At 38.7% G+C, this 13,203-nt stretch overlaps 1 protein-coding gene across 10 annotated transcripts in view; it reads left to right on the top strand.

The window, feature by feature from the left end:
* tmem39a (transmembrane protein 39A) overlaps window positions 1-13,203 on the top strand; it is a 59,585-nt gene that overhangs the window by 31,327 nt on the left and 15,055 nt on the right. For all 10 annotated transcript variants that reach the window (XM_048602853.1, XM_048602852.1, XM_048602857.1 and 7 more), the window contains 2 exons: window positions 5,362-5,584; window positions 12,966-13,049. In XM_048602853.1, coding sequence (XP_048458810.1) covers window positions 5,362-5,584; window positions 12,966-13,049 — 307 coding nt within the window. The remainder of the gene's footprint in view (window positions 1-5,361; window positions 5,585-12,965; window positions 13,050-13,203) is intronic.

Genomic DNA, 13,203 nt, shown 5'->3' with positions numbered 1-13,203 from the left:
TTACTCCTCAACAGACTGCTAGGCCAATTAAAATGTTTTTGATAAGGTGGGTCATTGGAACCAAAAGTACAGTTTAGTCACATTAGTCATACAGAATAATGTCCTCCAATCTTTCTGTTGTACTTGAAGTGGATTGGATATCAGGACTTCTTGTTTAGAGATGATAAATGCAAGTCAAGTAGATATAATTAACAAATGTTGTCTACTGTTAGCTCAGATAGATAGCACCTAAAGCGAAATTCAACATTTAGGACTGTTCATTTCGAGGAAGCAATTCAAAGTATAAATAATTGCATAGATATAAGTTTGTAAAAGTTTGAAGTAGGTCAGAGGCCACCAGCAATGATTAGTCTGTGGTCGGTCAGTGAACACTTGTGTGCATTTGACTTTTTTTTTGCATATTTCAAATCTGACCTGCATAACCATCTCCGAAAATAGAATGCAGATATGTACACTAGAATATTAGATTTAAATACATACGTGTACGATATACAGAAATCACATAAAGTTAGATGTTCAGTCTGAGGAATGACTGATGTGTGTTGTAATTTTGAAAGTTTATGTTCATGTTTTCAAGGATCCAGAAATGCAAGTTGGATACAATTAGTTTGAGAGACTGTGTAATTGTGCTTTCTCGTACATATTTTCCATTTGTGAGAAAAAACTAATCCTTTCAAACAAGCCTGTGAAGAAACTTTGTATGTTAAGTTTATTTGCTCCCATGTCCCCATAGATGAGTTGGAATCTCAGACATGTTTCCCTTTTTTTCAAATATATTCCAAGAAGGCCTTGGAACATTGACTTCCTGCTCTGTTGTTTAGGCTAAGATTAGATAACTGCTGACGACAGGGACCTTGATGTTGTATCAAACAACACAAATTTCTGAAAACTGGATTTTCTTTTGGATGGCCTTCATGGAGATTATATTTAGTTTCTTTGAAAGAATCTAAAAATATTAAATTTAAAAACCGTGACTTCTCTCTGAATAGTAAGAATCCAAAACGCTTCTCTTTTCCATGACTGTCATGAATTCTATGTCCACAGAGGATGTTTGAGTTCAGGCGTACCACATTGACATTAGCTGTCACCTTGACTGCTTCATGCTTGTTCAATTATGATTAGAAAATAAGTAGGTCTTTCAGCTGCCTTAATCTGTTTTGCCATTCAATTCAAATTGTCAAAACCTAATTAATCTGAAATGTACAATTTACAACTGATCAAGTATTAGTTGCTGTTTAAAAGTGTTTCGCAAATTCAGCCATACTTTGCATGTAGAAGCATTTCTAATTTTAAATCCTGAAAGGTCTGGTTCTGATTTTTAGATTTGCCTTAGACTTCCCAAGCAGTGGGTATAGGTGTTTTTCTATAATTTGCTGAGGTGGGTTTTTTTGTGTGTTCTGCAAATGGCCTTTTTATTTCTAGCTCTATACCTTGGCATAGACTGTAAATAGTCTCTTCACTTGAGGCTTTTGGCGCAAAACCCAAACTGTACTTGTGTTCTCCACTTGTGTATTTCCAGCAATGATCTTAGCAGAAGATAGGAGTGAAACCATAACCTGAGTGAGTTTTTTTCCCTGCACCAAGAGTTTTTCAGTTTTTTTGTTTTTTCACTCAACTGGGGGAGAAAGAAGGGTACAGAGTACCCTCATTTAAAGTCAGGGTTCTGTTGCTGAAAATTGAAACTTTTAAGTGAAGCAAAGTTGGAGTTTAGGTTGTGTCGGGCCTCATGTAGGTTATAAAAATGATTTATAGTTGAACCTTCTAAGTTGAAGTATGGTACTTAAAGTAAAATCAGTGTAGGAATTTAGTTATTTAAACATCATTTACCAATTTGAAAATACACATATGAAAGGAAAATTGAACATTTTGCTAACAAACCCCCCGTCGCCTCCACTATAGTGGAACCTCTTGATTGTGGAGCCAGAGGGACCATTGCCCAGGATCTTTGGTCTTTTTTCTCATTGTGCTGCAGAACAGCCAGCTGGAGCCCTCACTTGTTCCTGGTAGCATTATGGCCACTTTCTTGGTGTCTCTCTTAATGATCTGCAGTGCCCCTTCTTGCTGTCTGCCTCTGCCTCTAGGGTCTCCTCCAGTCAGTGTCTTGGTCTGTCTCTCCCTTTGGTTGGCTGAAGGTCTTCGTCACTTCCTGCTGGCTAGCTGGGTGTTGCTTGTGCCTGATGTTACTAGCATTTCTACCTGTCTCTCCCTGTGAAGGCAGTCAGAGCCGCAGGTTTGCTCTGGCAGATCATGGCTGGTGGCCAGTGGGTAAGGTAGGGAATGTGCTGGGTTTATCTGAGCTGGTCATGGGGGGAGATGGCCACTGTTTGTGAATGAAATTTGGCTGTCCTGTGGCATTCCTTTGGCTGTGAGGGCCTTGCCATTCTAGCTCCCACATGTTTGTGGGAGGTGTGGGGAGGTGGTGGGTGGTGGTGGTGGTGGTGGAGTGCCTGTAGTAATGCTGTCAATTGGCTGATGGTCTGGGACCTGGTAGGTGTGGGGAGGGGACGCTGCTTCAGATCTCAACAGTCATGCAGCACAGGAAGAGACTGCATGTAGAAAGGCTTGTTGCGGGCTCAAGTCAATGAGGATGTGCCATTGTGCACAATAATGCTAAACAAGGCAACTATTTCTTTTATTCATTTGACGGATGTGGGTGTCGCTCGCTGGCCAACATTTATTTCCCGTCCCTAGTTGTTGTTAAGAATGTGTGGTGGTGAGTTACCTTCTTGAACTGTTGCAGTCCACCTATTGTGGGTTGACCCACAATGCCGTTAGGGAGGGAATTCTAGGATTTTGACCCAGCGACAGAAAAGAAATGGTGATATATTTCCAAGTAAGGATGGTGAGTGGTTTGGAGGGGAACTTGAAGGTGGTGGTGTTCCCAAGTATATGCTGCCTTTGTCTTTCCAGATGGAAGTGGTTGTGGGTTTGGAAGGTGCTGCCTGAGGATCTTGCGTGAATTTTTGCATTGCATCTTGTAGATAGTATACATTAGTGGTGGAGGGAGTGGATGCTTGTGGATATTTTGCCAATCAAGTGGCTGTTCTGCCCTGGATGGTGTTGAGCTTCTTGTGTTATTGGAACTGCACCCATCTGGCAGGGTGGGAAGTTTTCCATGACACTTCTGACTTGTGCTTTGTTGATGGTGGACAGGCTTTGGAGAGTTGGGAGATGAGTTACTTGCCACAGTATGCCTAGCGTCTGACTTGTTCTTGTAGCCACTGTGTTTATGTGGTGACTCCAGTTCAGTTTCTGGGCAATGGTAACCCTTCTAGGATGTTGATAGTAGGGGATTCAGCATAGTAACACTATTGAATGTCACAGGACAGTGGTTAAATTGTCTGTTATTGGAGTTGATCATGTGGATGGTTATTCAGAATCAATTTACCACTATTTGGAAATTGGTCACCACTCAATGAAAGATAATACTTAAAATGATGTGCAAAAGATCAAATTCAGTGTGGCACAAGTATTACTTGCCACTTAACTGCCCAAGCCTGGATATTGTCCAGATCTTGTTGTGCTTGAACAGCTTCATTATCTGAGGAGTAGTAAATAGTGCTAAACGTTGTGCAATCATCAGTGAACATCCCCACTTCTGACCTTATGATGGAAGGAAAGTCATTGAAGCAGTTGATGATGTTTGGGCCTAGGACACTACCCTGAGGAACTCCTTGCAGGGCATCCTGAAGCAGAGATGACTGACCTCCAGCAACTACGACCATTTTCCTGTGTGCCAGGTATGACTCCAACCAGCGGAGAGCTTACTCCAATACCCGTTGATTCCAGTTTTGCTAGGGCTGCTTGATGCCACACTCAATTGAATGCACCCTTGATGTCAGGAGATGTCATTGTAACTGTACTTTAAACATGGGCCCCTGCATGAACTCTGCAAACCAAGCTCTAAAGTCAGGACTGAGTGACACTTCTCATTTGTATGACTCAGGATCATCTAGAGTGCCCTTGCCATACAACAGTTGATCTATTGCACATCATTTAAGGTATTATCTTTCACAGGATGGTGACCAATTTCCAAATAGTGGTAAATTAATTCTGAACAACCATCCATATATTAAGTTTGTAATAACCTACCACATTCCATTTGAAAATACCTTCTGTAACTCCGGACCCCACTTCCTCTGAGTGCTGGCTCAATAGAACCTTCTTGTACAGATTCCTTGAGCTCTAACATTCCCATTTCATTTTGTTTTTTCACAACCAACTCTTGCAGTTCTCCTCCCTGGGTTTCTGAATTTACTTGTCTTTTTATTTGTCAACACTTAATTAGTCATAGTCTTATTGCTGGCTGCCGCTGCTTTTCAGATTAATCCTATTTCAAGCTACTCCTGCTTTCCTTTTGAAACTCAAACTTAGATTAGTTTTTAGTTTTGCTAATTTTTTTTTAGTTTGAATTCTTTCAAGCGGGAGGGTTTGGAAAGTGCTGTTGCTTTATTGGTATCAATATCATTATCAAAACATCTGTTCATGCATCTGTTCATGTTAGCAAATTACGTGGTATAAAAATGTGGGAGTATGATTTTGAGCTTTTGCACATCATTGACCTTGGGCTGTATGGTACATGCCTATGTATTCCACGTAAACAAAAAATGCTTAGGATGTTCTTATTTCTTGAGCATCTATAAAGTGCAGTAGTTCCATCTAGTTGCAAAAATTTAAACTGCACTGTTTAGTCACCAAATCACTGATTTCAATAACTTTCAGGTTATCCATGCAGAAGAATGATTCAAGTTTTCCCTTTGTAATTTATTTTTACTCACTTGTAGATTTTTATCACTGTGCTTAGCACAGTGCTCTCTTCCTTGAGAAAAACATTTTAAATCTGCAAGTGTTTGCTACAGATATCACTCTTAAAATAAGGGGACTTTTTCGACTTTTCCTCTAGCTAAAAGATACAAAACTTATTTATGTATTTTTTTAAAGAAAGAAATTCCATATATTTCATTCCACTGTCAGTTTTTACTATGGATGCCTAGTATTTGACCATGCTCATGAATCAAATTTGTTGGCCCTGCGGAGTTAAACTTTCTAATTTATGAGTTTGACTATTGAGCAAAGATAATTAAAGATGTTTTGATTGTTAAAGTAGTTGAGGTTGTCCATTTATTATAAACTGAAAATCATGACAGTGAGGGATTCATGTTTTATGAGCGTGTGATTTCATTGTAATGCTTCCACTTAAAAAATTATGAAAACTCCTGAATCCTTGGTTTGTTCCTTTAGCAAATTTAATTTTGAAGGTACTGTTTTTGCATACATTTTAAGAAGTCAGTGGAGCTACTTTAAATTATATTGTTTAAAATCATTATTTTTGTTACAAGGTATTTTCTTTTTCCCTGTCAGGAATGGCAGTGCCATTGGTCTGTCTGCCCCTCCCATCACTGCCCTGATTACCCCCGAGCCTGTTCGTCACTGCCGTATTCCTGACCTTCCAACAGATGGATGCCTTGTCTTTGAGCTTCTTTTTTTCATTTACCTGCTAATGGCCCTTCTTGTCCAGTACATTAACATCTATAAAACAGTCTGGTGGTTTCCATACAATCACCCTGCAGCTTCTACCTCACTGGTGAGTACGTTTTTTAGATATGAAGTCCAAGTAATGAGAGCTTGTAACTGACTGGCTATTAGCAGGGTACATTGTGTACAATACACAGGCTGTAACATTTGAGTTCAACTAAGCAATGAAATAAAGTTCAGTGAGTCTGTTCAAATTGAATTATACATTTATCGCTTATAATTATAACCATAAGAGAAGCACAAGTAGGTCATACAGCCCATCAAGTCTTTGCTGCCATTCAGTGAAATCATGGCGAATCTGTTAATTGTTAATATCGCTTTCCTGTGTGGGATCGTGCTCGATAACGACTGAGATGGTGAGTGGCGAAAATAGTGTCTTTATTGAACATCTGCTGTAACACAGTTCGAGGTGAAATCCAAAGTACAGTTTTACGGTAGCCTCTTTTATACACAGTTTTTACATACACTAAAATTTTAGCATTATGGTGTCATATAGTTGTATTTATTGTACACAAGTTTGCATGACATCTGTCCTGGGGAAGCAGGAGATGGTTTAAGCGGTTGCTAAATGCTGGCTATTACTCTTAATGGGATTAGAATGTCTATCTGGTCTGAGCTTGTCTTTAAAGTTAGTAACGTTAGTAAAAATACTCAACCTATATGATTTAAATAAATGGGAAATTATACATGTACTAAAGCAAAGTATAGAGGATATTAAACTGATCTCCTGCAGCTGGATCATGAGATTTCATTTACTATTGCCAATTTTGACAGTTCTTACACATTCATCCAATCAGGTTCACGGAATCGCTGTTTTGATAGTAAGTTTCTTAAAGGGGTTGCGGCCCTATTTAATATGTATTTAAAAGTACATACTAATGGAGTTTGTTTGTTTGTTCTGCATACTATTCAGGTCCTGAGAGATGGTTGCTAAGGTTTAATTAATAGCATAATCTTTCCACAGTTACAAATTAAGTTATGGAGACACGATGGTAGGAATGGTATTGTAGGTTAAGGTATTTAACTCTTATTCAGGGGTAGCCTTTGATACAGAAGCAGCTCTAAACACTGCTTGCAGCATGGGGTTGATAAGAATTGAAAGGTGTAAAGAAGCAGTAATGGGTTGGAAGGTGTGTTTAGTTTAAAGCAGTTCTATGAATGAATGGAAACGTGGGATAGTAAACAGTACGCTTGTGAGTTAGTAAAGAGAATCATAATACAATATCTCATATCTGCCTTTTCCCTGCCACCCTTAATTGCTTTACAGCTTAAAAAGTTGTCTATCTCAGTCTTGAATATTTTTAATGTCCAATCTCAGCTGCTCCGTCTTAAATGGGTGACCTCTCACTATGAGATGATGCCCTCTGGTCCTAGACTCTTTCACAAAGGAAATAACCTCTCTGCATCTACCCTGGCAAGCCTCTTCCCCTGAGAGACAACTCCAGTGATTACAAGCCCAACGTCCTTTATCTCTCCTCACAAGAAAATCCCTCCATTCCTGGAATCAGCTTACTGAACCTTCTCAAGACCGCCTCCAATGCTGGTATATCTTTGCTTAATTAAAGGGACCAAAACTGTTCACAGTATTCCAGCTGTGGTCTAGCTGGTGCTTGGTACAGTTTCAGAAAGATTTCCCTATTTTGAAATAAAGGCCACCATTCCATTTTGCTTTCTGTATTACCCAATTCACTCATCAGCTAACATGCAATGATTTGTGGATGATAACTGCCAAATCCTTCAGTGCTACATCATTCTGTGGTCTTTCTTCATTTAAATAATATTAAACTGTTCCTCTTCCTGTAAAATGCATAATCTTACACTTACTGACACCCTCACAATCTGACACTATCCTCTGTAGGTGCTATCCAAAGATGCTGTTAAATCTCCAATCAGTTGGAAGGTTTTAATTGATTAAAATGTAAATTCTCGAATTCCTTTCCAGTCACTGTCCTGAGACAACTAAAGGTTTTATCAGTGTGAAGAAGAACAGTCAAACCAGTCTGACTCCAAACCAAAACACACACAAATTTTTGACAAGGCCTCGCACCTAACATGCATTGTCTGACCTAAAATGTCACCTCTTCTTTACACTAATAAAACCTTTAGTTCTCTCAGGACAGTAACTTGAAATGAATTCAGGAATTTACATTTACATATTAATCAGTTAAAAAGTTCTGACTGATTTAAAGATTTAACAGCACCTTAGGTTTGATTTTTACATCCTCATCAGTGGTGTGACTCTTTTTGATCTTTTACTTATAAATTCTGTGTCTGATACAACTTCTCTCACTAACAGCTGAAGAAAGAACGAGGCTCGGAGAGCTTGTGTTTTCGAAAAAACTCGTTGGACTATAACCCAGTGTTGTGTGATTTCTGACCCACTCTGTTTCTGTAATTCTTTAATTCTAGACTCTTGCATCTAAAATCTTTCTCAGCCTAGCAATTCCAGAAGTTAAACTCTCTGTTAGAGTTATTCAATTATCAAATGTTCTCCACTCTTTTACTCAGGATCCAGCATACCAAATGAGCTGTACACAAAAGCAGTTTCTTGCAGCAAAACTGTTTGAAACCAAAGACTGAAACTCAGCCAAACACACCATTGACTCACCCTATAATTAACATCATGTGGATTCTTTGCTATTTATTGTTTATTCCATACAATTTGGTCACATGATTAGTTAGTGGAAACAAGGTGCTTTACAAGAAATCCTTCCCCAAAGAAACCTAGTTCTTTAAAAGGACTATCATCCCATAAGTGCATTGGCCATTGCAATATCTAAATGATGGTTCAATAATTTCTCTCATTGGCTATGAATCCAAGTGAATTGAACACAGGGAGTCTTAATACAGTTTTTACAAGCAATACAAATCTGTCTATAATTGTTCTTGGGCTGCAGGAATTGAGGGTGCGATAAAATGGAAGATTACTCTTCTAAGAGTAATCTCTTCTTCTGTGACTATATAAAAAATTTTTTCTCTACACCAACTTCTGTAGAAGAAAAAGTACAAAAGTAATACATTGCTAAGTATGGTATCCCTGATTCACTAGGTTTAGAAAAACAATTCACCAAAACAAAATGGATTTTGCATAGGACTTCAGCCTTGTATAGCAGTAAACTATAAAAGTAATAATATATATTAACTCCTATAGATAAATTTCATAAATTAATTTTCCACTTACTACTGATGGTAAGGACAGCTTCTGCTGTTACTTGCATTGTGCTATGTTTCATATATTGCTAATACAGGTGTTGCATTTGAAGCATTGAGTAGTATCAAATTTCAAATCAGTCGTTTTTATTAAAAAGGCTGTCTCATTCAATTTAACTTAAAAACGCGGATATAACTAACGAAGGCTACTTCAGGATGGGTTTTTTTCTTCAGATCTTGTATTCCACAATAATTTGACATCAAATTTGCAAATGAACCTCCCTTTAAATTTAACAAAACATTGATCTGTTCATATGCTTATCAAAAACATGATATTTCTATTTTTTAACTTAAATATAAGGGCTGACAACAGTAAATATCAATAGGCAAAAGAACAACATGTTTCCAGCTAAATGGTCCTATAGAAAATTTGGACTTTTTTTTTGATCAACTTAAAGATGTAATAATACTGTTTACCTGTACAGAAATGTTGTAAATCCTTCTTGGTTCAGACATAACCATCATTTTCTTCTTTTAATATTTTTTATAAAGCCTTTTAAGGTAAATTTGGTAAAGCCAGCATTTGTTGCCCATCCATAATTGTGTCTTGAAGCGAGTGGATTACTCAGCCATTTCAGGGCGGTTGGGAGACGACCACGTTGTGGGTTGGTCTGAAGAATGGCAGATTTCCATCCCTAAAGGACATAAGTGAACCAGATGGGTTTTTGTGGCAATCAGTGGTAGCTTCATGATCATCATTACTTTAATTAGCTTCTATATTCCAAATATATTAATTGAATTTCATATGAGATTTGAACCCAGTGTCCCCAGAGCATTAGTCTGTGTCTCTGAATTCAGTGACATGACTAATATGCTACTGACTCTCCCTAAATTCACCATTATGGCCTTCAGTTATTGGGTATTTTTAAATAAGAGACAATATACTTGCTTGACTTGCTCTTCTAGAATACTTTTATTGAATTCACAGCAGAACATCCGGACTGAACGATTTTCTTTTAAATCATTGCATTTAATATGACTTTAAACTTGTCTGTAGTATTAAAACATAGATTATGAATCTTATCACTGAGTAAAAAGCTTGTATTCTGGGAGTTGATTCCACTGTTACCGCACATGTACTTTGGCAACTAATTTGCCAGATGGATTGATGGGGAGGCGATAGCCTGGTGGTATTACCACTAGACTGTTAATGCAGAGATCCAGGTAATGTTCTGGAGACCTGGGTTTGAATCTCTCTATGGCAGATGGTGGAATTAAGAGTCTAATGATATCCATGAATCCATTGTTAATTGTTGGAAAAGCCTATCTGATTCAAATATGTCATTTAGGGAAGAAAACTGCTGCCCTTACCTGGTTTGATCCACATGTGACCCACAGCAATGCCTTCTGGGGGCAATTAGGAAAGGCAGTACATGCTGGGCTAGGCAGTGATGCCCTCATCCTGTGAATGAATTTTTTAAAAAAAAAGACAAATTTGGGTTGCCTGCTTAAACCATGAATGTCTGACACACAAATCTAATGAGGATGTACAGAACATTCAGATGTTGCAAGCAACAGTTTGATGGTCTAAATCTGGAGTAGGGAATTTGTAATTGCGCTGGATGTGGATTTTTCTTTGTTTTGAAGTATAGTTCTCTTCCATTTAAATGCATGCTATAATCTACAGATTATTTTTAAGCAGTTTCCCAGTTTAGTATTTCACTTTAGTGTGTTTCAGCAATGTTTGAAATCTCGACAGCTGAAGTTCTTTTACTCCAAATTTGAGGGAATTTCAGCTGTGTTTACTTCACTCCTAAATTTGACCAAATTATGTGCAACCATATTTTGGTGTTTCCCTGATCACTAGGGTTGTAAATAAGTACTAGTGGTAATCATTCACACATTCTGAAACAGCAGAGAAAAGTCCTCTGCTTAGAAACCTCCAAGTCCTCTTGATGCTGAAGTTCATTTTAAAGGCATTCATTTTAATCCCACATTGCCTCATCAATTAATTTAACTGACTGCTCTACACAGGAGTTTTGATGCAAAGCACCTGTATTGCATTGAATTAAATATTCTTATTCATGCAGTTCTGTAGCTTGAATAAATATCCAATCAGCTACTTATTGGCTGGCTTTGGTCCGTAGATTGAACATAGAACATAGAACTGTACAGCACAGGAACAGACCCTTCAGCCTACAATGTTGTGTCAAACATGATGCCAAATGAAATAATCCCTTCTGCCTGCCATTGGTCCATATCCCTCCATTCCTTGCATATTCATGTGCTTATCTGAAAGTCTCTTAAATGTCCCTATTGTATCTGCCTCCACCACCACACCAGCAGTGAATTCTAGACTCCTACCACTCTGTGTTTAAAAAAAAATCCTTGCCCCTCTTGTCTCCCCTGGACATTCCCCCTCTAACCTTAAATGCATACCCCCTAGTATTAGACATTCCAACTCTAGGAAAAAGGTTCTGACCGTCAACCCTGTCTAGGCATCTCCTAATCTTACAGACCTCTATCAAGTCTCCCCTCAGCCTCTGCCACTCAAGAGAAAACAACCCAAGTTTTTCTAGCCTCTCCCTATAGCTTATACTCTCCAATCTAGGCAGCATCCTGGTAAACCTCTTCTGCACCCTCTCCAAAGCCTCCACATCTTTCCTGTAATGTGGTGGCTAGAATTGAATGCAATACTCTAAATGTAGCCTAACCAAAGTCTTATAAAGCTGCAACATGACATCCTGACTCTTGTACTCTATACATAGCCGATAAAGTCAAGCATGCCGTACGCTACTTTTACCTCCCTATCTACTGGCATGGCCACTTTCAGGGAGCTATGGACTTGAACCCCAGGATCCTTCTGTCCATCAATGCTGTTGAGATTTCTGCCATTAACTGTGTACTTTTCCTTAACATTTGCACTCCAAAAGTGCAGCACCTCACTTTTACCTGGATTAAACTCCATCTGCCATTTCTCCACCCATATCTGCAACTGAGCTATATCCTGTATCTTTGACAACCTTCTACACTATCCACAACTCCAACAGTCTTTGTCCGCAAATTTACTAACCCACCCATCTACATTTTCATCCAAGTCATTTATATATATCACAAACAGCAGAGGTCCCAGTACGGATCCCTGCGGAGCACCACTAGTCACGGATCTCTAGGCTGGAAAAGACGCCCTTCTATCAATACCCTCCATTTTCTATGGGCAAGCCAATTCTGAATCTACACTGCCAAGTCGCTGTGGATCCCATGCATCTTAATCTTCTCATTGAGTCTACCATGAGGGACCTTGTTGAAAGCCTTATTAAAATCCATGTAAAAATATCCACTGCTGTACCCTCATTGATCACCTTTGTCACCACTTCAAAATTCAATCAAATTAGTAAGACATGACCTGCCCTGCACAAAGCCATGCTGACTGTCCCTAATTAGGCCATGCTTTTCCAAATGTGTGTAAATTCTATCCCTAAGAATTTTCTCAATTCGCTTCCCAACCACCAATGTGAGACTCACTGGTTTGTAGTTTCCTGGATTATCCCTATTTCCCTTCTTGAACAGAGCAGCAACATTAGCTACTCACCCTTCCTCCACGACGTCTCCAGTGGCTAGTGAGGATCCAAAGATCTTGGTCAAGGCCCCAGCAATCTCCTCTCTTGCCCCTCTCAATAACCTATGCTAGATATCATTGGGCCCAGGGGACTTATCCACCTTAATTGCATTTCATAAAATGATTGTGAGGACTTCTGGCTCGTCTGCTATCAGCACAAAGACTATTGGGGCTAATAATCCTTGTAAACTTATCTTCATCTTAGACGGGATCGTGGATGACTTACTCCACTTTGGTTCAGTATAATATGGCTAATGAGTCCAATGTGTGTATTGCAGACTCCACCAGGAGATGTTTGAAGCAGATAGATAGATAGTTACTTCGGGAGGTCCGCTGACTCCCAAGTCTTGACATCTGCATGCTCCTGACAAAAGTATCTTTCTCAGTGCCTTCTACAAGCTGCTTCTCTATTTTGAGTTTTTGTAGTCTAGTGGCTCCTCCTGAATCAAGGGGGATGAAGGACCAGTTCAGACATCTCTGAAATGTCTCCTTGTATCCTCCTAGGGCTTTATTGCCATAAACATTGGAGTATTGTTGTTTTTGTATCTTGATGTCAATAATTGAAATTGGGTCATTAAGGCAGAAATACGATCTGTGCAAGTGTTTTTGTATAATAAGGAGCAATCATTTTGCTTAATATTTAACATTTTTTTTCTTAAAGAGCTTTCATCTGATTGACTATCACTTGGCGGCATTTATTACTATCATGTTGGCCCGAAGACTGGTTTGGACCCTTGTTTCAGAGGTAAGTTTAGTATGTGGACGTATTTATCATCTAAAAACTTCTTCTGACTATCTTGTGGTAGTGAACTATGTGCATGCCTGGTAGAAGCTTCTTTTTTAAAAAAAAAATTGAAAGCTAGTGACATAGATCAAGTGTTATATTTTTTCATTTTAAT

Source organism: Rhincodon typus, chromosome 11 (assembly GCF_021869965.1).
Source record: "Rhincodon typus isolate 14 chromosome 11, sRhiTyp1.1, whole genome shotgun sequence".
Classification (NCBI taxonomy): Eukaryota; Metazoa; Chordata; class Chondrichthyes; order Orectolobiformes; family Rhincodontidae; genus Rhincodon; species Rhincodon typus.
The sequence above is the reverse complement of the archived record's forward strand: the minus strand, read 5'-3'. Positions and strand labels throughout refer to the sequence as shown.